Source organism: Callionymus lyra, chromosome 6, assembly GCF_982586985.1.
Source record: "Callionymus lyra chromosome 6, fCalLyr1.hap1.1, whole genome shotgun sequence".
Lineage (NCBI taxonomy): Eukaryota > Metazoa > Chordata > Actinopteri > Syngnathiformes > Callionymidae > Callionymus > Callionymus lyra.
This window is the reverse complement of record NC_141823.1, coordinates 4,080,764-4,103,595: the sequence shown is the minus strand read 5'-3', so window position 1 is coordinate 4,103,595 and position 22,832 is coordinate 4,080,764. Positions and strand designations below refer to the sequence as shown.

The 22,832-nt window shown below is 42.4% G+C and overlaps 2 protein-coding genes across 3 annotated transcripts; one reads left to right on the top strand and one right to left on the bottom strand.

Annotated features, from left to right (window-relative positions):
* The first annotated feature begins 444 nt into the window (after positions 1-444).
* Positions 445-13,396, top strand: cars1 (cysteinyl-tRNA synthetase 1). Of its 2 annotated transcripts, none has more exons than XM_087793492.1 (22): positions 445-684; positions 3,232-3,323; positions 3,407-3,495; positions 3,546-3,642; positions 3,702-3,800; positions 5,061-5,210; positions 5,273-5,413; positions 5,476-5,564; positions 5,624-5,745; positions 5,801-5,907; positions 5,995-6,123; positions 6,988-7,117; positions 7,370-7,473; positions 8,300-8,397; positions 9,043-9,232; positions 10,039-10,107; positions 10,160-10,241; positions 10,918-10,998; positions 11,966-12,033; positions 12,086-12,145; positions 13,081-13,164; positions 13,225-13,396. In XM_087793492.1, the coding sequence occupies exons 1-22, from the start codon at positions 663-665 to the stop codon at positions 13,351-13,353; spliced, it is 2,232 nt and encodes a 743-aa protein (XP_087649618.1). In that variant the 5' UTR covers positions 445-662; the 3' UTR covers positions 13,354-13,396. The 2 variants fall into 2 exon arrangements, with proteins under 2 accessions (XP_087649618.1, XP_087649617.1); XM_087793491.1 differs by lacking the exon at positions 445-684 and adding an exon at positions 1,896-2,145.
* Positions 13,397-14,184: 788 nt separating this feature from the next.
* On the bottom strand, positions 14,185-22,064 carry LOC148076221 (uncharacterized). The gene is made up of 21 exons (XM_087793081.1): positions 21,964-22,064; positions 21,790-21,891; positions 20,991-21,091; positions 20,016-20,108; positions 19,706-19,952; positions 19,442-19,639; positions 19,201-19,375; positions 18,569-18,689; positions 18,345-18,508; positions 18,180-18,282; positions 17,930-18,076; positions 17,722-17,856; positions 17,497-17,625; positions 17,291-17,419; positions 17,094-17,222; positions 16,894-17,022; positions 16,622-16,828; positions 15,993-16,222; positions 15,837-15,909; positions 15,685-15,765; positions 14,185-14,652 (listed from the first exon to the last, which is right to left on the bottom strand). The coding sequence occupies exons 1-21, from the start codon at positions 22,062-22,064 to the stop codon at positions 14,222-14,224; spliced, it is 3,225 nt and encodes a 1,074-aa protein (XP_087649207.1). The 3' UTR covers positions 14,185-14,221.
* Between the last annotated feature and the right edge of the window lie 768 nt (positions 22,065-22,832).

Genomic DNA, 22,832 nt, shown 5'->3' with positions numbered 1-22,832 from the left:
ATACATTCTCATTATTGGTTTAGAAGTGTGTGATTTATTTTCGTTCGTTCGAGTTAATCTATGGAAATAATATAGCGAATTATTTTTGTTTCACTATCTGTGGCGGTAAAAGAGGGACATAAGCAGGAATTTAAACGAAAATAAAATGGATTTCTAAGCGATCGTCTCTCGCCTTTTTACACGTAAGCCGCTTAGCTCAACAGAGACCGCTGCTGATTGGTTGAGAGAAGAAATGGGCGTGTCCGTCATCATTTGATCTGAGTTTGACTTGTTTGACTTTAGAACAAAACTATCAATTTAAAAAAGTTTCTCTATTTTATTCTTGTAATTTTTTTTTTATCAAAACCTTTTATGATAGTCGTGGTTTGTTTAAATTCCTAAATTTAAAATGACCACAACCTTATTTTGGCTGGTGATCGATACATCTGTGATCGACTCATCTGGTCTTTATTCGGTCGTCATGCTCGGACCCAGTTCGGGGGTAAACCAGTCTAGTTGGATTCTATGAACTCCTATTTCTCGATCCTGAATTTGGAGGATTAGAGTTCGGATTCGTGGAGTTCATTTTTCGATTGGTTGTCCTGCCTTTGCAAAAGATACTGCGTTTATCTTCCGGAAACGTCAATTGTTGCATCAGCACCGAATCTTTGTTTACAGAAGGGATGTCGGCTCCGGGAGATCCAGGTAGATGACCACGATCGTCATGGTACCGGTTCTGTGTCGGTGTCACTTCAACGATTCTGAGCTTGTTTACGTCTCGCCATGTGTCGAATCATCGAACGCACCAGATCTCATTGGAAAAATAGCTCAATCTAAAAGAACATATTAACTTAAGCGAAACTAAACATCTATGGCGAGGTTTCGTTATTCGTCCCAGTCGCATATTTGATTCCGTTTTATTCGGGGAAGTGAAAGTGAAGGTTTATTAGATGAAACAGCTGTTTTCATTTACACTGTGTTTCCGTGCGTGACTGACAGGGGGCGTGTTTATAGACAGGTACATGTTCAATAAGTAAGTAAGTAATTTGTATTTATATAGAACTTTTCCAGACCAGGGTCACAAAGCGCTTAAACAAACAAAACAAAATTCAATAAAGTATATACTTTAAAGGTCAAGATAAAACTGAGAACAACGTCTCGCCTGCAGTCGATTAAGAAATCTGCAGCGAGAATTCTGAGCCGCTCTAGTAGAAGAACTCACATTTTTTGATCCTTAAAACTCTTCACTGGCTTCCAGTTTCTTTCAGGATCAACTTTAAAATTCTGGTTCTTACTTTCAGATCTATTCATGGTCAGACCTTCCATCAGTGATCTGATCCAGCCTTACACCCCAGCTCGGGCTCTGAGGTCTGTGGATCAGAATCTACTGATGGTTCCTGAACACGGTTCAGGACCAGAGGAGAGAAATCCTTCCAGACTGTTGCTCCTAAGCTTTGGAACGATCTTCTCTCTCTCTGCGCTTGATGATCTACTGACTCCTTTAAGAAACATCTTAAGACGTTTCTATTCGTTCAGGCTTTTCCTTGATTTTCTGGAACTCCTGTTGTGTTGTCAGTTTTATCTTGATCTTTAAAATATATATTTTATTGAATATTGTTTTGATTGTTTAAGTGCTTTGTGACCCTGGTCTGGAAAAGCGCTGTACCAATAAAAATGACTTACTTACTTACAGGAGTTCCAGAAAATCAAGGAAATACCTGAACAATAATATCAAAGTTACTTTCCCTGAACCTTATTATCAAAGTGTGATCAGTGTAGCATTTATAAGTTAGTTCATTTTCTGGTCTGGGGATGGAAGGAGACCCGGGGCAGACCTAGGTGACATCTCGCATAAGAACGCCTCGGTGACCCAGTGTGGTCCCGACTGGTTGGTCTCTGCTGGTCTGAGGGGTTCGCTGCTGGTCTATCTTATGTTGGCAGATGTTCAGTGCGAGCGCCTGCAGCAGATGACGGACCAGGCGTCTCTGGCGGCGGCCCTGGACGCCCACCTGACGTCCAGGAGCTACCTGACAGGTTTCCAGGCGTCCGCCGCCGACCTGAGCGTGCTGGAGAAGCTAAGTAGACCCCCGGACCCTCGCCACGTCCACACCGCGCGCTGGTTCAGACACATGACGGCGCTGCGGGAGCTGCAGACGCTCGGCAGCCGTGAGTAGTTTGTGTGTTTGACGCAGTAACGCATCCGTCACTCGACCCGCTTCCTGTCCATCTCCACGCTGCATGGTGGACCGGACACGCTAGTTGACCCCGAGGTCGTAGACGTGTGACCAGCAGAGACCAACGAGTGCCGCCAGAGTGTGGAAGGATATCAGTGTCATCGGAATGTTGAATTTAATTGTCATTTAATTGCATTTCTAAGCATTTTTTTTATTTTAATTATTGAGTTCAATCATTTCTATATTGTAAGTTGTTTTGTGTTTTCAAAAAATATTTATAACATGAATTATTTGAATATTTTCAAATGTATTTATTTTATGTACACATAGAGTTTGATATTGTGGTTACAAAAATTAAAAAAGTTTATACTTAATATGTTTTTAATCAGTGATCTTTTTCAATTCAAATTCAACATTCGAGTGCAGAGCTACTGGATCCAACTTTCGGCCAATCATGTGATCCGCAGCCCACGATCAAGTAGCTCGGTACTCTGTTGGTTTTGTCTGGTGGAAATATTATAACATAGATAGTATTTAAATGTTTTAATTTAGTTATTAAAAATACAGTTTCCTTTTTAAGTATGCAAATGATAAAATTCAATTATTAAATGAAAAAAACGATACAATTCTAATATCAAAATCTGTGTAAAAACATATATTTTTAATGATTGTTGTTCAAACTACTTATTTCAATTTTTACAAAAATCAAATCAATCATTTAAATATACAAATGAAAGAATTCAATGATTCAAATAAATAATTGAATGCTTAAAAAACATTAAAATGAATAGAAGTAATCAATATTCAGATGACACTAATACACTTTCAAACGAGGCAGAGAAAAGTCCTGAACCAAGATTTGAAAGACATGAAGTGAATATTAAAAATACCAAATACTAGCTTCCATTTACAAGCGAGTTATCGGCATGTGGCCCCGAGCGGAAATACACAAGGTCTGTTGTCAAAGCTCTGTGTGCGTCTGTTGTTTGTTGTGTCCCCCTTCATTGCATTGCACGACGTTTGAGCGCCCCCTACAGGCCGGATTGTAATCGTTATCAACACTGATTTGATATTGCAGCGAAGTCCAAGAGGGTCCAGCCTCCGTGGACCAGACCTGCAGGGACGGATGTCCCCCAACTGAGGCTCTACAACAGCTTGACACGGACCAAGGTGAGAACACTTAAACTGAAGAGGGCCTAACATCGAGCCCTGGGGAACACCAGAGTTAAGAACTGTCCTTTTATTTCCTTCAGGAAGTTTTCGTCCCTCAGAAGGGGAACAAGGTGACGTGGTACAGCTGCGGCCCCACCGTGTACGACGCGTCGCACATGGGACACGCCAGGTCAGTCCAGATCCAGTCTCTCCCGCCGGATCTCACCGCTCTGTCCTCAGGTCCTACATCTCCTTCGACATCCTGCGGCGGGTCCTGAGGGACTACTTCAAGTACGACGTCCTGTACTGCATGAACATCACAGACATCGACGACAAGGTACGTCCAGTGAATCTTCTTCTGTCCTCCGAGCGTCACCGCCTCACCTCCTCCTGTAGATCATCAAACGAGCGCGGCAGAACTTCCTGTTGGACCAGTACCAGAAGAAGAACCCGTTAAGCTCTCAGCTGGTCCAGGATGTCCAGGACGCCCAGCAGGTATTTTCACCTTCGATAGACTTTACACATTCTTGTTCAGCAGGAGGTTTCTTGTGGACTGAGTCTGGATCAGAGGGTTTTCTCTGGACACTCAAGGTTCTGTCCTTCAGGAAAAAACTGTTTATTGATTAATTTGAATCAAATACTTGTTTTCTTACTTGTCTTTTCTTTTTAAACACTGTTTAACATCAGCAGACCAGCAGGGGGCAGCAGTCGCTCAATCTATCAATTAATGTATTTATTTAATAATTTATACATTTTACTTAATAATTCATTTTTTATTCATGTGAAATTCACTTGTTTTAATTTATTGTGTTTTTTAATTGGTATTTATTTCATTCATTCTATTTCAATACTGACAATAAACTTGATTCTAAAGAAGATCTAAATTCAAGCCCTGAAACAAATAAAACAAATAAAAAGCAGAATATGTATTTATATATTAATGGAAGAAATGTTTAATATTTGGAATTATAAATATTTATTCCTTCAAAAAGAAAAAGAAAGATTTATTGATATTTTCTTACACCAAGTGCTAGAAGATTTGACGGACCTCTCTGGGGGAGTTTTAGAGGAGAAAAGAGGCCACAAGGGGGCAGAATACCCCCATGAAAATTGACATGATGACGTTTCCATGACTTTTGAACCATTTTATATTATATATATTATTGTTTACCTACTAAATAAAGGGAGATTTTCAGAATTGTATCTTCTTTTTCAATTGTAAGGCATCAGAAGGTTTCCAATGAAATATATACTAAATTAAATCCATTGAAAAAAGTATTTAATAAGGATAATTTCATTAATTGATTTGCACCCCCCCCTTTATATTTCTATTTTATACTCGGGCATCGTTTTTGTTTTTACCTGGTTAATTTGTAATTTGTTTTTAGTTATGATTTCAAAGTAATGTCAAGTCGTTTACACTTGTTTACACACAATCTTTCAAATATTTAACACAAAAAGTGACGTTTTTGTGTAAATGTCTCATTATTTGTCATCACTTACAGAAGCTCACAAAATGTTAAACACAAGCAGATTAAAATCCCAAATGTTGCTCAAATGCATGAAGCATTTACTTAAATAGATAAAATATAGATTTGTAATATATATTTGAAGTGTATTGTTTGATTAATGCAAATTAATGATCCTATTGTATTGAAATAAATGTAGTTTTTACACCGTTGATGGCATCGAAGGAGGAACGTTTGAAAATCCTTCTCCTCGTTGGTCTTGAGTTAGAAACCTGTGTCTCCTCAGACCCTCCGGCTCCAGCTGTCGACGACCACCGACCCCGACAAGAAGCAGATGTTGGAGCGTCAGGACGCCGCCGTCGCTGCTGCTCTGAAGCCCCTGCAGGAGGCGCTGCAGAGCGACCAGCCCGCCCCGGTGCTGGAGCCCCTTCATCGGGTCAGTTCAGAGACCAGTGGCCGTTCTCTCTCCTCGTCTCTGACCTGACCCGGGTCCCGCAGGCACTGCTGGAGAGCTCCCGGGACATCCTGGCCGAGGCGCTGGACCGGCAGCTGGGCAGCGGCGTGACGGAGAACTCCATCTTCTCAGATCTGCCGCAGCACTGGGAGGAGGACTTCCACAAGGACATGGACGCTCTGAACGTACGTGTCGACGGTCCGCGTCCAGTGCGCCCGTCCACTCACTCTCACCTCTGACCCGACAGGTGCTGCCCCCCGACGTGCTGACCCGGGTCAGCGACTACGTCCCGGAGATCGTGGACTTCGTGGAGAAGATCGTATCCAACGGTTTCGGGTAGGGATGAAAGCCCGAGTGGGCCGGAGGTGCCGGTGCTGAGGGTGTTCTGCTCGCAGGTACGAGTCCAACGGCTCCGTCTACTTCGACACCTCGAAGTTCGACTCCAGCGCCAAACACTCGTACGGCAAGTTGGTCCCGGAGGCCGTCGGAGACCAGAAGGCTCTGCAGGAGGGAGAAGGTACGTCACTGATGATCAGACCGGACTCTGGATCTGAAGACTCGGTTCTGAGCAGGCGACCTGAGCGTGGACCGGGTCGGGGAGAAAAAGTCTCCGAACGACTTTGCACTGTGGAAGGCGTCCAAGCCTGGTGAGCCCACCTGGGACTCTCCGTGGGGGAAGGTCAGTGTCTGGCGGACCAGGAGTTAGACTTACGTATCCACACATTCTTGACAAACACGACACTGACGAGACTGTCGTGTCCGTCAGGGTCGACCAGGCTGGCACATCGAGTGCTCGGCCATGGCTGGTTCTATCCTGGGGGAGTCCATGGACATCCATGGAGGAGGCTTCGACCTGCGCTTCCCTCACCATGAGAACGAGCTCGCCCAGTCTGAGGTACTGTTGAGGATGATGATGATGATGAAGATGATGAAGATGATAAAGCTGATGAGGATGATGATTAAGACGATGATGAAGATGAAGATGATGATGATGATGATAAAGATGATGATGATAGAGATGATGAAGATGATGATGATGATGAAGATAAAGATGATGATGAAGATGATTAAGACGATGATGATGATGATAAAGATGATGAAGATGATAATGATGATGATAAAGATGATGATGATTTATGAAGATAAAGATGATGATGATGATGATGATAAAGATGATGATAAAGATGATGAAGATGATGATGATGATAAAGATGATGATGATGATGATTGATGAAGATAAAGATGAAGATGAAGATGATAAAGATGATGATGAAGATGATGAAGATTATGATGATAAAGATGATGATGATGATGATGATTTAGATCAGGGGTCTCCAAACCGGTCCTCAAAGGGTCGAGATGGTGCAGGTTTTTCTTCCAACCGATCAAGCATGTACAGTTTAACCAATGAGGTTTCAGCTTAAACAAGCAACACCAGACTGACAATCAACTGATTACACTCCTAAGACACCTGATTGGATAAAATGTGTCCTCTTGAATGGTTGGAACGAAAACCTGCACCCACTGCGGCTCTTTCTGGACCAGGTTCCCTACCCCTGAGTTAAGGGGTGCTCTTTATTGGTTGGAACAAAAACCTGCACCACCCCGGCCCTTTGAGGACCGGTTTGGAGACCCCTGATCTAGATGATGATGATAGTGATAAAGATGATGATGATGATGATAATGATGATAATGAAGATGAAGATGATGATAGAAATGAAGGTCAAGATGAAGAATTTGTCCCTGTGTGTCCCCTCAGGCCTTCTTCGACAACGATCACTGGGTGCGTTACTTCCTGCACACGGGTCACCTGACCATCGCAGGATGTAAAATGTCCAAATCCCTGAAGAACTTCATCACCATCAAAGACGCACTGCAGACCAACACAGGTGTGTGTTGTTTGGTTTGTGTCGTTTTTTTTATAGTGTATAACTGTGTGTATTAGTTGTATTTGTGAAACTCGGCATTTCTTTAACTTTTTCTATTCCTTTGTCTTCACTTGAGATTTTGTGTTTGTCATTCTGTGTTGTGTAGGACACTATTAGTGTGGGTTTGTGTGTGTGTTTATGGTTGTATTTGTGTTTTGATATTGTTTAAACAATAGATTGATTGTGTTTGTGTGTCGACTGGTTCTGGTTCAGCCCGGCAGCTTCGTCTGGCCTTCCTGATGCACACGTGGAAAGACACTCTGGATTATTCTCCCAACACCATGGAGTCTGCAGTCCAGTACGAGAAGTTCCTCAACGTGAGTGATGATGTCATGATGCCAACTGCGATGATGTCATCGTGCCGACTGCGATGACGTCATCGCGCCGACTGCGATGATGTCATCGCGTCGACTGCGATGATCTCATTGTGCCGACTGCGATGATGTCAACGTTTAGACTGCATTGATGTCACTCTTTAGACTGCAATGATGTCATCGCGCCAACTGCGATGATGTCATCGCGCCGACTGCGATGATGTCATCGCGTCGACTGCGATGATCTCATCTTGCCGACTGCGATGATGTCATCGTGCCGACTGCGATGATGTCATCGCGTCGACTGCGATGATCTCATCTTGCCGACTGCGATGATGTCATCGTGCCGACTGCGATGATGTCATCGCGTCGACTGCGATGATCTCATCTTGCCGACTGCGATGATGTCATCGTGCCGACTGCGATGATGTCATCGCGTCGACTGCGATGATCTCATCTTGCCGACTGCAATGATGTCATCGCGCCGACTGCGATGATGTCAACGTTTCGACTGCGATGATGTCATCGCGTCGACTGCGATGATGTCATCGTGCCGTCTGCGATGATGTCAACGTTTCGACTGCGATGATGTCATCGCGTCGACTGCGATGATGTCATCGTGCCGTCTGCGATGATGTCAACGTTTAGACTGCATTGATGTCACTCTTTAGACTGCAATGATGTCATCGCGCTGACTGCCATGATGTCACTGTTTAGACTGCGATGATGTCATCGTGACATGAACGAGTAGTTAAAAAGTCAGTTTTAAAGTGATCTTGTGTGTATTTCTCTCCATCGATCTGATCCTCATGACTTTTGTTCGGATCAGGAATTCTTCCTCAACGTGAAGGACGTCCTGCGAGCGCCGGTGGACGTGACGGGACGGTTCGAGAAGTGGGAAGCAGCCGAAGTTGAACTCAACCAGAGGTGAGAGGTCGTGACGATGGTGACATCACAGACTGACTCGGATCAGCTGTTAGTCCTCGATAGTTTCACAGTAAAGTAGTGAAGTCAGTAAAGTCGTTACAGCTGACAACACTTTAGACAAAGAGACACAAACACAGACTCGTTTCTTCTGAACAATCGGATCAAATAAATCATTTTTTATAAAAACAAAAAAGTATAAATAAAATCAATGCAGCGATGAGTTCACTGAGAGGGAGTGAGACAAAGACAAAGAAGGTTGGAAAGATACAGTTAGAGTTCTTGTGCTTTGAGTTTTAATTCCCTTTTGGAATAATTCAAAAATATTAAAAAATGTAAATAAATAATGCTTGTCGCATGATTGGCTGAAAGTTGGATCCAATAGTGCTCTGTTGGTTTGGTCTGGTGACAACTTTAAACATTTTTATATTGAATTTAAAACACAAACACTTTTTAATTATTGAATATAGAAAATAAATAATAATAATAATATCTAGAATAAGAATATGTAAAATAAAATAGAAAATCCACATTCCGACCACTAGATGGTGGTCAAGTGTACCTGTAGGTATCATTGATCTTTCTTGGAGTAAAAAAAGTACTTGTCCTGTCGGCACAGATCCAGGTGACGAACGTCTTTCTTTGTAGTTTCTACGACAGGAAGTGGGCGGTGCACGAGGCTCTGTGCGACAACGTGGACACTCGTGCGGCGCTGGAGGAGATGAGGGTTCTGGTGGGTCAGAGCAACAGCTACGTCGCCGCCAGGAAGAGCCTGAAGCTGCGACCCAACCGCCTGCTGCTGGAGAACATCGCCGCCTACCTCACCGCCATGCTCAAGGTCGGTCACCAGAAGTCATTGACTGGATGAGAGAACATCAGGTGACGGGTTGAGTTGAGTTTTCTGCTCAACCTTCTGATAAAAGAATCAGCTGCTGCGGTCGACCTTGAAAACATTTCTAAACTGAAATTAAAAGTTTTCTCTAAGATGGTTTTAGACTAAAACATGTAGATCCAAACTTAATTCACTCTCAGACTCACCTCTCTAACTCTCTAAACGCTCCATATCTCCCTCCAACGCTCTCTTTGACTCACTCCCTCTCAGTGAACTCACCAGCGAAGGGATGCCGACGCTAAAGTGGCCACAATTTCCAAAAGTTACTTCATTGAAATTTCAGCCAATCGCGTGACGCGCAGACGATCACGTGACCACGTAGAAGTGCATGATCCAGTAGCTCGGTGCTCTGTTGGTTTTGTCTGGTGACTCCATTATACCAATTATATATTGAATTTAAAAGACTAGGAAATAAAATTAAAAAAATATTGACTTTAGACAATTTATTTTTGGAGTTATTTCAGAATTACTGTAATGATTTAATCAATTAATAAAAAAGTTTTAATAGAGAGATAATTGAATAAATCAATCAATCATCGAAACACAATTCCATTCTGAACCCTTGGGTCAATGTGACCCGAAGGCAACACAAGTGTTAATAAACTCCAACATGTCAGTGTAATTAAATATTTAAAAATGTAAAATTTAATATAACGATGAAGTAATTGATTTTGGTAAAACGTACACGGTCTGATAAAACGAGTGTTGCCACGGTAACCACGATCTTGATGAATCCGCTGCTGTCGCCGCAGACGTTCGGTGCCATCGAGGGATCCGAGCCCATCGGGTTCCCAGTGGGCGGAGCCTCCGCCGGCGTGAACGTGAGTGTTACTGACGCCTCGGGTCGACCCAGGTTGACTGTGGTGTCTTCAGGTGGAGGACGTGGTGATGCCGTATCTCGCCGTCCTGTCCGACTTCAGAGAAGACGTTCGTAAGATCGCTCGAGAGCTGAAGGGTGAGAAGATGTTTGACTTCCTGTGACGGATGATCTGGACCTGATGCAGGGACTTGTTTTACGCCATTTAAACGTCACAGTTCAATATTAGAAATGATGGATGAGTGGCTTTTATTACGCAACTTAATCGTCTTTAGAATATTTAATTTAACTTTTCAAATGTTGATACTTTTACTGAAATGTTGTTTTTTAGGAGGTGAATTTTGTTTAGTTATTGAATTTAATCATTTCTATATTGCAAGTTTATATAATTAAATTATATCAATTAATGAGCATTTTTTTTATAGACAATTTTTTTAATATTCAGAATTTTTACATTGTATTACCAATTATTTATGTTCAATCATTAGAGAATTGAATTTTGAATTATTGGAATTAAAATAATAAACTGTGTAAAAGTAATAAAAACATTTTTAAATATAGATTTTTGTATTTAATCTTTTTTTTTTTTTAACATTTTAAATATAGATTATATTGAATTACCTTTTTTTTTTTACGAGATAATTAAAAAAAGTAACATTAATGTTCAACATTTGAAATGTTACATTAATTCAGCATTCTTACTTTCATACGTCATCATCGTTCTAACAATAAAAATCATGAAGATCTTGTTTTAAAAAGAGAGAATCGTCAACATGTTGATTCTGAATTTGCTAAAATAAAGTTTCTCCTGCAGTGACGGAGCTGCTGCGTCTCTGCGACGTCGTTCGAGACGAAACTCTCCCGGAGCTCGGCGTCCGACTGGAGGATCATGAAGGTAGTCGTCACTTCCTGTTGGTGGTGCGTCGATGTGAAACCGCTGATGGTGTATCATGATGCAGTGTCTTCAGTTTGACCACTAGATGTCACTCTCGGGTGAATTATCGACTTCATTGAATCGGAGCCGTACAGTGAAGACACTGTATCACAATACATTGGCTGTTTCACGAAGCCACGTCGATGCGTTGCTACTTCCTGTTGACGCTTCGCTACTTCCTGTTGATGCATGGCTACTTCCTGTTGACACATGGCTTCTTCCTGTTGATGTATGGCTACTTTATGTTGACGCATCACTATTTCCTGCTGACGCGTCACTACTTCCTGTTGACGCATCACTACTTCCTGTCAACGCGTCGCTTCTTCCTGTTGACGCATCGCTACTTTCTGTTGATGCATGGCTACTTCCTGTTGACACATCGCTACTTCCTGTTGACGCATCGCTACTTCCTGTTGACGCATCGCTACTTTCTGTTGACGCATCGCTACTTTCTGTTGATGCATGGCTACTACCTGTTGACACATCGCTACTTCCTGTTGACGCATCGCTACTTCCTGTTGACGCATCGCTACTTTCTGTTGACGCATCGCTACTTCCTGTTGACGCATCGCTACTTCCTGTTGACGCATCGCTACTTCCTGTTGACGTATTGGCTATTGCCTGTTGACGCATCGCTACTTTCTGTTGACGCATCGCTACCTTCTGTTGACGCATGGCTACTTCCTGTTGACGCGTCGCTACTTTCTGTTGACGCATCGCTACTTTCTGTTGACGCATCGCTACTTCCTGTTGACGCATGGCTACTTCCTGTTGACGCGTCGCTACTTCCTGTTGACGCATGGCTACTTCCTGTTGACGCGTCGCTACTTCCTGTTGACGCGTCGCTTCTTCCTGTTGACGCGTCGCTACTTCCTGTTGACGCGTCGCTACTTCCTGTTGACGTGCCCTCACTGGATGTTGTCGACAGGTCAACCGACGGTGCTGAAGCTGGTGGACAAAGAGACTCTGTTGAAGGAGCGCGAGGAGAAGAAGAAGGTGAGACGAGTCAACGCGACTCCTTCAAGTTACTGACGGATGTGACTTTCAGTTGGAGGACGAGAAGAAGAGGAAGAAGGAGGAAGCTGCTCGGAAGAAGCAGGAGCAGGAGGTGCGTTGACTTGTTGTTGACTGTGAAGTTTGTAACATTGTGAACCTGAGGCTCCAGAAAAGTATTAATTGAAGTATATTTATTTAAACCGAAAAATTGTATCAGTGATAGTGTAACATTTTTATTGTTTTTTTCAGAGCACTACATTTTATTTATTATCAAATTCAATTATTTCTATATTTAAATGATCGATTTTATTTTTTAAATAAATTATATATATATTTTTAATTAATTTAATTCCAATAATTCTAAAATACATTTTCTAAATTCAATCGTAGCTTTTTATAGTCAATATGATAATGTTGGTATAATAAATCAGTCACATGATCGTCTGCGCGTCGCACGATTGGCTGATCCAGTAGCTCGGTGCTCTGTTAGTAGTGTCTGGTGACTCTATTATGCCAACGTTTATATATTGAATTAAAAAGATTAGGAATTAAAAAGTATTTTTATATTTTTATCTAAGTTTTATAATATCAAACTCTATTTGATAAATAAATAAATAATTTATTTTGAAAATAAAATATTAAAAAATACTGAACCACTTTCCATAAACAAATGATTGAAATACATTTTTAAGATAAATATAAAATCGCTAAACAGCCGTCGATTTTTTTTCTACATCAAATCCAACTTTTTATCTTTGTGTTTATTCTGACCTTGTTGTGTCAAGAAGGCTAAAAAGTAGCTGTTATCCGAAGAGATGAAAGGTTTGTTCCACGGAGCAGCTCAGAGTCCAGAGTGAAAGTGACGAATCCTTCAAAAAATGTGTGGAACCAGACGGTAAAAGATTCCCTCAGAACGTCATAAAGTAACAATTGGATTCAGAAATGGTTTAATTTTCTGGTTTATTATCTGGTTATTAACCCGACCTGAGCGACCTGGTGCTGGTTCTGGTCCGGTTCCATCTTCACCTCCCGGTTCTGTCCCTTCAGGCCGCCAAACTGGCCAAGATGAAGGTTCCGGCTGCACAAATGTTCCGGGCCGAGACCGACAAATATTCCAAGTTCGATGAGACGGTGAGACAGAAAAACCCTTGCGTCCGGGGTCAAAGGTCGCTGACGTGGTCTCTCAAACAGGGTTTCCCGACGCACGACGCCGAGGGGAAGGAGGTCAGCAAAGGTCAAGCCAAGAAGCTGCGGAAACTGTACGAAGCACAAGAGAAGCTGCACAACGACTTCCTGCTGAGCAACCAGAACGGATCATGATCTGGATTTTTAGGAGCAAAATAAAAGAGTGAAATGAAACGTTCTCTTGATAAAGTGCTTGAAAAGTTTATTTACATCATTAGAAAAACATGTTTTTACACAACTTCAAATTTACAAGAACATCTTAAAGATATTTGGAAGTATTTAGTATTAGAATATTGAGTGTTGGATTTAAAAAAAACTCAAATAATTGAATTCAATAATGTTTATATTTTAAAGTGGATTTTCTTTTATTATTGATTTGATTTTTTTTTATAATAAACACTTTTTTTACTAATTGAGTTTGATATACTTATTTAAATAATTCAAAAATAAAAACCTCTAAATTCAATACTTTTTCATTCATATTTTTTTTAATTCAATATAAAGTGTTGTATCATAGAGTCACCAGACAAAACCAAACGAGCACCGAGCCACTGGATCGAACTGCGACGATCAGGTGACGAAATGTAAACAAACTATTAAACCAACATTTTCTATTGAATTTAAAAGACTATAAATGTAATGTTTTCTTATTTAGAACTTTTATTTTTGTAATATTGTAATAAGAATATCAAACTATGTGATGAAAAAACAAATTCATTAAAAAAAAATGCAATTTGTTATATATTGTTATTTGTTATTCAATTACTTAAAAAATATATAAACTTTTCAATATAAAAATTATTGAATTACAAAATTTTATTAATGAATTTTCAATTTAAAATATCTTCAAAGTTTCAACATTCAAAATATTAAATGTAATGTCGTGATGACACTTGATAGACTTCCAGACCCTCCTCCCTTCATCCGCTCCTGATAACTTGAGCAGAAAAGTTCCAAAGTCAAGAGTCTGCATTAGTCCTGCTCTCAGAAGGTCCGGGGGTCTTCAGAAGAGCGGGCTGGGGGGTCTGCTGGAGGTCTGAGGGACCTGGCTGTGGGCGAGGTTGGGGCGCAGCGGCAGCAGGTCGTAGTGGCTCAGGATGTGGCTGTTCCTGGGCAGGTCGTAGATGTTCTGGAGGTAGCAGGGGAAACCTGGGGTCTGGATCAGGCTGATGGTGGGTTCTGGAGGAGAAGAAGAAAATAGTTGTTTTTTATTTAATTTCATTTTATAACAGGTGAACCAGGACCGACCCATGTCGCAGCATCTGTGGCCGGACATCACGGTGCCGTCGTGGCGGCTCGGTGTGCTCATCTCCACGTAGCTGCTCTCGTAGGGTCGGCCCAGGTGGACCAGGCTGGTGGGGGGGTCGCTGATGGTGGCGTAGGGGTTCTCGGTGCTGACCGAGCCAATGCTGGACCTCCACGCCTTGACGTCGCCTGACGGGATCGAACCAGAACCACATCAACGTAGAAGATCAGAATGTTTGTTCATGAGAGAAGTATTTAGAGTTTGAATTCCTCTGTCAATCTACTTTATTTTTATATATAAATATTTATCTCCCACTTCTTCCTTTAAATGTCATTATTTAAATATCATTTGTTATTATTTTTACAACTAGCACGTTAATGGTTTTATATAGTTCATATTTATTAATAATATAATTAATATCTAATTTAAGAAAAATAAGAGTAAATATAGTACCTGGATATTTACATTTTTAAATTAATATTAAAAGAACGTGTTTTTATTCAGGATAATAGATTGATTGGTTTATCCTGTCAACCTAATTATATATATATATATATACAACATTATATATATATATATATATATATATATATATATATATATATATATATATATATACATATATATATATATACAGTATATACATATAATGTTGTTTCCGGACATTTTTAATTTTTTAACAAAAAATCTATTTGTGTGTTTAAATGTTTTAAGATATTCTTTATTCCACTTTAAATTATTATTAATCTCGTAATAAATGCTTCTTTTGATAAGACTAATAACTCTGGTAATTAATCTCAACCATATGACTCTAATCCTGCAATAAATCTAAACAACTTTAATATCATAATGTTTTTCTTTTTATACCTCAAGTCGACTTATATGCCGTCGTGAAGACGCACGTTACTCGATGGCAAAATTGACCTGAAATTAATGTATTTTTCTTTCTATAATTAATAAAAAAAATATAAAATGGAAAAGGTTGTAAATTAATTTGTCTGTTTCCTGTTTTCAAAATAAAGGTCAAATTAGACCCTTTTGTTTTCCTCTGAGGTCGTGTCTAAAGCTTTAAGAACAGGAAACCAGTTGACAATGTTCAGGTTATGGGGGGTTAGTGTTTTTAGCAAACCAGGACTTTATTTGCTTTATTATTGCCTTTGCCAAATTGTAACGTTTGTCATTATCAAATGGAAACTCAGGTCTGAACCAGGAGTCAATACCTTGGAACTGGTGCATAAGAGGGTCCGGGTTGTACTGGTGGTCTACTTGGCAACTGTAGCGTCGGTCGATGCAGTACGCTCCTGTTTGGGTAGCAAGTGGTTCAGTTTGGTACACAAGACTTTCTGCTGTCAGTCTTGGGTGAGTGACTGACCTAGATCGCGGAGGTTGCAGTAGGCGCCCCACTCCGGAGCGCTGTTCCGGTGCCGCCGTAGTGTCGACTTCATCTGAAAAGGAAATGATTTCAAATATTTAAAAGGTTCCTGAAGATTTCTTTAGGTTAGCAAGGGTTACCACATTCAAGGGTTACCTTGGCTTTGCCCCTCTTTTCTGATTTGGAATAGTGTGCGGCATAAGCACAATTTCCAATGGTGCGATAGGGGGGGCTAGAGAGGCGGCGGTACGCGGGGCTGGAGATGGTACGGTAGGTGGGGCTCGAGAGGCTGTGGTAGGCGGGGTTAGAGAAGCAATGACCACCAGAGTTGTTGCTGTTTGGAGAGGATTCTGTGGAAGAAAGCAGGCCGGTGCACTGCACCCCGGCTGCGGCGACAACCAGGTTAGCTCAAGGCTCCAAATGGGGATGTTCCAGTCCAGTAGGGTGGATAAGATATGGACCGAAGCCATTCTATCAACTTCTTAAAACATTAGATATTATTAGCTGAGAAGAGGTAAAGCAAATACATGTTATTTGAATCTGTATCGCCCGATACTCAGGGTTGTGACATATTAGACATGAAAAATTATCATCAATTAACATTTGAGGCAGGGCCGGGTCTAGGCAGGGGCAAGAGGGGGCCTGGCCCCCTCAAATAAATGTTCTGCCCCCTCAAACTTACATGTAAGTAAGTAAGTAACAGCACAATGCCCCCTCAAGATTTGTGGCTGCCCCCTCATACATGCCTGTCTAGACCCGGCCCTGATTTGAGGTGAAGACGGTACCAGAGGTGATGTTGAGGGCCGGAGTGTAGCTAACGCTGGGGAGGTGATGGTCCTTGTCCCGATGGCGTTGCCAAAGCCACAAGCCCAGAAACATAACGATGAAGACGATGGAGGCGAGCAGGACGACGGCTAGGACGGTGCTTGAAGCCCGTCGGTCCGAGGCCGGCACCGGTACAATCATGTTCAGTTGGTCCAAAGCCAGAACAGCTAGGGTAGAATTCACATGATCAAGTACAACTTCGGTGGGATATCGTTGCCTCAAAATGACTCACCTCGGCCACAGTGGACTCCCTGGAACCCCTCTCTGCAGTTGCAAGTTCCCGTCATGAAGTCGCAGGTGGAATTGTTCTGACACTCACACAACAGTTGACACCCGAATCCAAACGTTCCCGCTGGACAACCTGGTCATGTGACAACAAGAGTGAAATCAAGAGCGAGTCTTCAGCCTTGACTGTCACTGCCTCAGACTCACTAAGTTCACAGTTGGACCCGATGAAGCCGGTGCTGCACAGACACTGTCCGCTCACGTGATCGCAGTCTGCGCCATTCTGGCAGGTACACGCCCGGGAGCACTGGTCACCGTAGAAGCCCGACGAACATCCTATGTGGAGCGAGGAAACACAACGCTGAGCTCCGGTCTCTACCTCTACCAGGGTCTGGGGGTTATACTTTGTGAGCAGTAGAGTCCCATCCAGCCGGGGCCGCAGGAACACTCTCCATCTGTCGAGCGACAAAGAGCTTCGTTTTGGCACTTGCACGGGTGGATGCAGTCTGGACCCCACGAACCCTGCGGACAAGCTGGCAAAGGTTCGACAAAGCCTTAATTTTTTTGGATACACAATGTGTGTGTTTTTGTTTGTGTGTTTGTGTCCTACATATAGAGCAGTCGTCTCCCCTCCAGCCAGAAACACACTGACAGGATCCATCGATGTGATTACAACTGCCGTTGTTGCTGCAGGAGCAGGTCTGAGAACACCCTTGACCGAACCTTCCACTGGGACACACTACACACAAAGACACAAAATGAATTCTAAAACATCTCCACCCTTGACACCAAAATAATACCTCAACACGTAGACATTGACAACACAAACACAAACCCTGGTTGCAGAGCGAGCCGGAGAAGCCGGCGAGACATTCGCAATGTCCACTGACGTAATGACACGGCCCAGTGCTGTGTTCACAGAGAGGACACGTCTGACTGCAGCGGTGACCGAAGAACCCTGGAGAACACTCTACACACAGACACACACACACATGTTGATCATACACTGGCTTCACCACACTTTAGCCTTATTTGTGTTATACTTTTCTTGCAGTTGTTGCCACGGTAACCAGGAGCGCACACACATGTTCCGTCCTCCGGAGAACACGAACCTCCGTTCATGCAGTTGCAGATGGAAGAGCAGTTCGGACCCCAAAGACCCTGAGAGCACTGGCTGTCGCACCGAATACCTGTGCACAGACACACATATTTTGTTTGGGAGTCCAACAGCTGCTTGTTTGTGTTAGTGTATGACTTGAGAGGTGAAGGACGACCACGCCACTGATGGCTCACCTGTCCAGCCATTGAGGCAGTTACAGACCCCGGTCTGTGGATCACAAATATCAGCGTGGAGGCAGTCGCACGACTCTTTACAGTGCAATCCAAAGAAGCCCACCTGAAAGTGAACGAGATGTCACGACTGTTCGTGTCTGTTTGGCAGCCTGGAAATCTACTGACGGGACACGGAATGTCACAGTTCAGGCCTGTCCAGCCGGCGGAGCACTGGCAGCTGCCATCAGCCGGGTCACATGCCGCCCCATTGACACACGGACATGTCTGGTTGCAGCCCCTGCCCCAGTATCCTCCAGAGCAAGGTAGGGAGCAGTCAACACCCCGCCAGCCTGTGCAGACACCTCAGTCACTTCAACCATTTTAATTCGAGAACCGTGTTTGCAGTTCACCTTCTTTGCAGATGCAGGTTCCATCCATGTGTGAACAGGAAGTATAGTTGACACACGAACATGACAGAGAACAGTTCATCCCGTAGTACCCTTGAGAACAAACTCTGGAGCAGTCATTACCCTGAAAACAGAGTAGTATGTGGTCACTGTATGTTCAAGTAAACAGGACTCCTAGGACTTACACTGTACCAATCACCCTAAGCCAAGCCAACCAGTTGCCTGTTACCGTACCCGTCACCCCAATCTCCCCAGTTCAACGGTCTTTTTAACCCCACCAGTCGCCTAATACTCCTCCTCCTTCAAAACCCCAAGACTAGTACTGGTGCTATCATGGTCTCCCTACCATTGCACGGCACTGTTCCTTTACCCTTACCCAACCTTAACCATACTCTTTAAGATCTCATTACTGCATCATTTACCGTAAACCAACCAGTCGCCTGTTTATCAAACTTTACCTATCATGCCATCGATATATAACTACTTTTGGGTAACATGAGAGCTTGGTAGATACACATGGGGCCCACAGTGGTAGCCCAGGTGGGGTCTGACTGCACTAGGCATAGCATTTCAGATGGAGTTCACCATAATAATGTTTTCCTCTAGTAGCTGAAAAGTGATTGCGTGAGACTCACCACATATCCTGGTGGACACAAACACTGTCCACTGACAAAATCACAATCCGCCCCGTTAGCGCAGGAGCAAGTCTTCTTACAGTTAGTGCCATAGAAACCTCTCCCACAAGTCTCGTTACAGTGAGTTCCTGCCCACCCATCCTCACAGGTACAGGCCCCGGTGAGTTGGTGACACCTGAGAACGGAGACGCTTCATTAGAGCTGGTGTAGAGAGACGGAGACGGGGGGACCGTGTCAATACCTGAGGGTGCTGGTGAGCCGACAGGGACAGATTTTGTCACAGGCGATACCGTACAGAGTGGCGGGACACTGGCGATTCTGGCATTCCTTGTCGCAGTGACATGTTCCATTAATGTGGTCGCATTCGCTTCCGATCGGACAGTCACAAACAAGAGAGCACCGGGGTCCAAAGAAGCCATCTGGGCATCTGTCCCGGCAACTGGAAGAGACAACAAGCAATGGTTAGCCTAATGTAACCAAGACTATCGTTCTATGATCCCCTCACAATTCGCCGGAGTAGCCAGGTGCACAGATGCACTCTCCAGTCTGAGGATGGCAGGTGGCGCCGTTGAGACACTGGCAGTCGAGGAGGCAGTTCTTGCCATAAAGGCCCGGGTCACATGACTCCTCGCAGCGCCAGCCGTGGAAGCCCTCAGCGCAGAGACAGGCCCCTGAGATGGGGTTGCACTTGCCCTGGTTAAGACACTGGCAGCGGTTGACACAGTGAGGACCCCAGAAATCCGGCCCACACCCTATAAAGACCAGAAACCATCGTCAGAACGTCGAAGGATCCGTCGACCTTTGTGTGTAGTTACCGTCCGAGCAGTCCACGCCCCCCCAGCCCGGCTCACACTGGCAGGTTTCTGGAGCGACGCAGCGCCCGTGGACACACTCAGACGAACACAAGGCTGAGAGACAAACGTGAGTCTGTTTTATTGACTGTTCAAGTTTCTTTTTGTGCACAAATCATCTACAGAAGAGGATACAACTGAATTTGGAGCATTGTGTCTTACTACACTTATTTAAAGTAGTATTTAAAAAAAAAAGGATCCTAACATGCACACATACACTAAAAGTCTTCAACACACAAATGTAAAATGATCATCATCAGAATAATAAATTTAATTCAACATTTTCAAATTTTCAAATTGAATCATTCTTTTAATAATTTCATTAATTAATTTTTTAAATAATTCAATTAAAAAAATGTAATATCATCAAAAAGAATGCGTTTTCACACATAGAGTTTGATTTTCTAATTCCAATAATTAAAAAATGTTTTCTTTAAATTCAATATTCTTTCTTTTACATTAAAATGTATAACTCTGTGTATAGAAAATATATATTAATTGTGAAAATAGTAAATTTTAAAATTGAATTGATTAAAAAAAAACTAACTTAACTAGAATTCAAACATTAAAAAAATGATATAAAAACATTTGAATAAAAAATAAAAATTAAAAGTTTCAACATTAAAAATCTTAGATTCAATATTCTGATGACACTGAGATACTTCTCACATACACACCCGTATACACAAACACACACTCTCGCACTCTTGAGCTCACATTTTCAAACACACACTCAGATGGCAGCAACAAAAGGTTTGTTGGAACAGAAAATAAAAAGTGCATCAGACAAAAACACCACTGCAGGGTGGGTGAGCCTGAGGGAGGAGGGGGGGAGGCTGGAGTCATAGAAGCTCTGGATGTATTGAAGTTACCATCTAGACTGGATAATCGACAACACTGCACCACACTGTGAGTGTGTGTTAGGATGAAAACACTCACGGACACACAGGTCTCCACTCTCATGGAATCCAGGACAACACTTGGAGCGTCTGCGGTACATTGTCCGGACTCCCTGTCGGTACGCTGTCTTGTAGCTCGTCCTGCAAACACACGTTTGACTTGAGTGTCCAGGTGTGTCGTTGAGTGAGTCTCTGAGTGTATCAGTCGCTGTATCAGTCGCTGTATCAGTCGCTGATCAGTCAGTGTATCAGTCGGTGTTTCAATCAGTGTATCAGTCAGTGTATCAGTCGGTGTTTCAATCAGTGTATCAGTCAGTGTATCAGTCGGTGTTTCAATCAGTGTATCAGTCAGTGTATCAGACAGTTTATCAGCCAGTGTATCAGTCAGTGTATCAGTCAGTCGGTGTATCAGTCGGTGTTTCAATCAGTGTATCAGTCAGTGTATCAGCCAGTGTATCAGTCAGTGTATCAGTCAGTGTATCAGCCAGTGTATCAGTCAGTGTATCAGTCAGTGTATCAGACAGTGTATCAGCCAGTGTATCAGTCAGTGTTTCAGACAGTATATCAGCAAGTGTATCAGTCGGTGTATCAGCCAGTGTATCAGACAGTGTATCAGCCAGTGTATCAGTCGGTGTATCAGTTGGTGTACCAGACAGTGTATCAGTCAGTGTATCAGCCAGTGTTTTAGTTAGTGTATCAGTCGGTGTATCAGTCAGTGTATCAGCTGCTGTGGTAAAACATGAAACATTCCTGAACTGAAACTAAACTCATGTTTATTTGTAATGGTTCAGGGCGTGTCCCTCGGATCAGGTATGTCTACCTGTAGAGCGGATGTCTACCTGTGTCTGGTGCACTTGAACCAGGTGAGGATGTCGGAGCAGGATTCGTAGAAGACCTGGTCGTAGGGGTGCGAGTACGACTCCTGGACGGTGACGGTGTAGCTGCAGACGCACATATCGATGGGTGTCAGAGTTAACGCTGGGTCGGTCCGGATATCGACCACAGGAACTGACCTCTCCCAGTGGCTGCACACATTGGGGTCGTCCAGACTGAGGGGCGACACCACAGAGAGGAAGACCAGGCGGAGCCACAGCGAGATCCCAGCGGCCCTCATCGTTACTCTTTGAAAACAACACATGCCACTTTAATTTCTACCTTGAATTTGATTTGGTTTTTTAGTGCAACGCCCAGGAAAGGACACATGATTGGCTGAAAGTTTGATGAAGTAGCTCGGTACTCTATTGGTATTGTCTGGCGACTCTATCATACCAACATTTTTTTATTGAATTTAAAATACTAGGCATCAAAAATAATGAATAAAGTGTATGTTTTATTTATTTATTTGAATTAGAATGTTAAACAGTGTGAGTAAAAAATGTTTTTTTTCAATTATTCAATAAAAACAAATTCAACATTTCAATATATACATAGTGTAATATTGTTTAAATAAATACATTCAAAAAATAAAAAACAACATTTCAATTAAAATCAATCAAAGTTTCATTTTGTTGCTAATAATGAATGGATTTTTGTGTGGTTTCACAATGAAATTCATCAATTTGTTTTCGCTAATTTTACTTGTTATTTTGTTTTATAAATCTGTTTAATTTAAACTCTATAATCAAGGCTATAAAATAATAGGATTTGATCATTAAAAAGATCAAATATTACAGGAGACTAACATCAATCCAGACCAGAACATCAACGTTCAAAAACTGGTATACGCCTCTGCTTTAATTTAATTTAATTTAATTTAATAACGTTTTATTTAATTTATTAATGGTTTATTTAATCTATTAATGTATTATTTAATTTTTGTATACAACTTTAACATCTGGAGTCTGCGTGATCTCCCTGCAGGTACATCTGGTTATATTTACAC

Bases quoted from the DNA above. Each gene is read 5' to 3' on its own strand.
- cars1 (XM_087793491.1), top strand. From the start codon at position 1,911: ATGTTGGCAGATGTTCAGTGCGAGCGCCTGCAGCAGATGACGGACCAG. The intron at 5,565-5,623 runs GTAGGGATGAAA...TTCTGCTCGCAG, and splicing joins ATCGTATCCAACGGTTTCGG to GTACGAGTCCAACGGCTCCG. The intron at 8,398-9,042 runs GTGAGAGGTCGT...CTTTCTTTGTAG, and splicing joins GAAGTTGAACTCAACCAGAG to TTTCTACGACAGGAAGTGGG.
- LOC148076221 (XM_087793081.1), bottom strand. From the start codon at position 22,064: ATGAGGGCCGCTGGGATCTCGCTGTGGCTCCGCCTGGTCTTCCTCTCT. The intron at 21,892-21,963 runs GTCAGTTCCTGT...GTGCGTCTGCAG, and splicing joins GTGTGCAGCCACTGGGAGAG to CTACACCGTCACCGTCCAGG. The intron at 17,626-17,721 runs GTTTGTGTTTGT...CTTTGTGTGTAG, and splicing joins CGGCTCGCTCTGCAACCAGG to TGTGTCCCAGTGGAAGGTTC.